This window comes from Aotus nancymaae, unplaced genomic scaffold (assembly GCF_030222135.1).
Source record: "Aotus nancymaae isolate 86718 unplaced genomic scaffold, 86718_ANA_hifiasm-v0.15.2.pri h1tg000004l, whole genome shotgun sequence".
Taxonomy (NCBI): domain Eukaryota; kingdom Metazoa; phylum Chordata; class Mammalia; order Primates; family Aotidae; genus Aotus; species Aotus nancymaae.
Genome location: NW_026988415.1, coordinates 52264343 through 52265620, shown reverse-complemented (window position 1 = coordinate 52265620; position 1278 = coordinate 52264343). Strand labels below are relative to the sequence as shown.

Sequence of the window (1278 nt, the reverse complement as noted above, 5' to 3'; positions counted from 1 at the left end):
ACTTTTTGAAGCTCATGAGCTTTGTGTGCATGTGTGCGTGTATGTGTTGCAGCTTTTTAAAACTCTACACAATAAAACACCTGGAATTGTTTTTAGGTATATAAGCATCTGATTTACTTTCCCAAATGAGTATTAAGATGTGTCAAGAAGTTGTTTTAAATATTCCAAGCTTCCAAATTTAAATACTAAATAAACATGAGTCTGCTTTTTTTTTTTTGGTTCCAATAAACACTTTATTGACAGAATTAATGAAGGCCCAAGACTTTAGGGCCGGTGGGGGCGGGGGGGTTGGTGGTTTTGGGGCGGGGAGGAGGTTTGGGGCCCGGGGTCGTCGTCATCAGCAGCTAGTTCGGGCGGCGGGGAGCCACTTGAGAGATGGTTGTCGTGTCAAAGAAGGCGCTCAGCAGCCCGTTATTGTGAACCGCCATGTCCAGCAGCCGCGGAGTGATCATCCTCTCTCCGTGGTTTCGGGCCTCCTTAACCGCCAGCTCCAGGACCTGGGTCGTCAGATACTCAAGCACCGCAGCGAGGTAGACTGGCGCGTTGCGGCTCAGGCACTGGGCGTAGTGGCCTTCCCTTAGACTGCGCTCCACCTGGCTAACCGAAAATAGGAGTCCCGCTCGGGGGGTGCGAGAGCGGGTATGCCTGTGGCGGCCAGCACCAGAGGACCCTCTACGGCTCCTCCTCTCCGACATGCTGGGTATTGGGTGCCCTATATCAGTTCGGCTAGCTCTAGCACAAGATGCCTCTCAAGATGACAGTTACGGCGTCCGGTACTGTGTATCCTAACGACCAGGGCCAAGCCCCTCATTGGCTGGGGAGCCGAGTTCCATGGGCACGCACATCCTTGTGCCACCACATCATCACATGGTAACGGCCTAGCGCGCACTTGGTAACGGCCTAGCATGCCCGTGGTAACGGCCTAGCACGCACGTGGTGACAGCCTCATCAGGGACACGCCCATCAGGTGACCTCATCGATTTCTCATTGGCCCCTGAGGGAGCAGGTCTGGGCCTAGAAGTGGCCGGAGGACCGTGGGGTGGAGGTGGAGGGGGGCGGGGCATGGGGAATCCTGCTGATGACCCTTTCTTTGCCGGTGAGAACTCTCCCTTTCTACTGGATGGGAACACTGTGGGAACATTATGGGTTGGCAGCGGGGAGGTTGATCGGTACGGCTCCTTCACAATGTTGCACATCCATCACAACCACCTAGTTCCAAAACATTTTCAACACCCAGAAAAGAAACCGAAACCTTTGTACCTATAAGCAGTCACTTCC

At 53.8% G+C, this 1278-nt stretch overlaps 1 protein-coding gene across 1 annotated transcript; it reads right to left on the bottom strand.

The window, feature by feature from the left end:
- Positions 1-344: 344 nt before the first annotated feature.
- Positions 345-695, bottom strand: LOC110567554 (histone H2A-Bbd type 2/3-like). Its single transcript, XM_021667314.2, has one exon. It carries the CDS (start codon positions 693-695, stop codon positions 345-347), a length of 351 nt encoding a protein of 116 aa, XP_021522989.2.
- Between the last annotated feature and the right edge of the window lie 583 nt (positions 696-1278).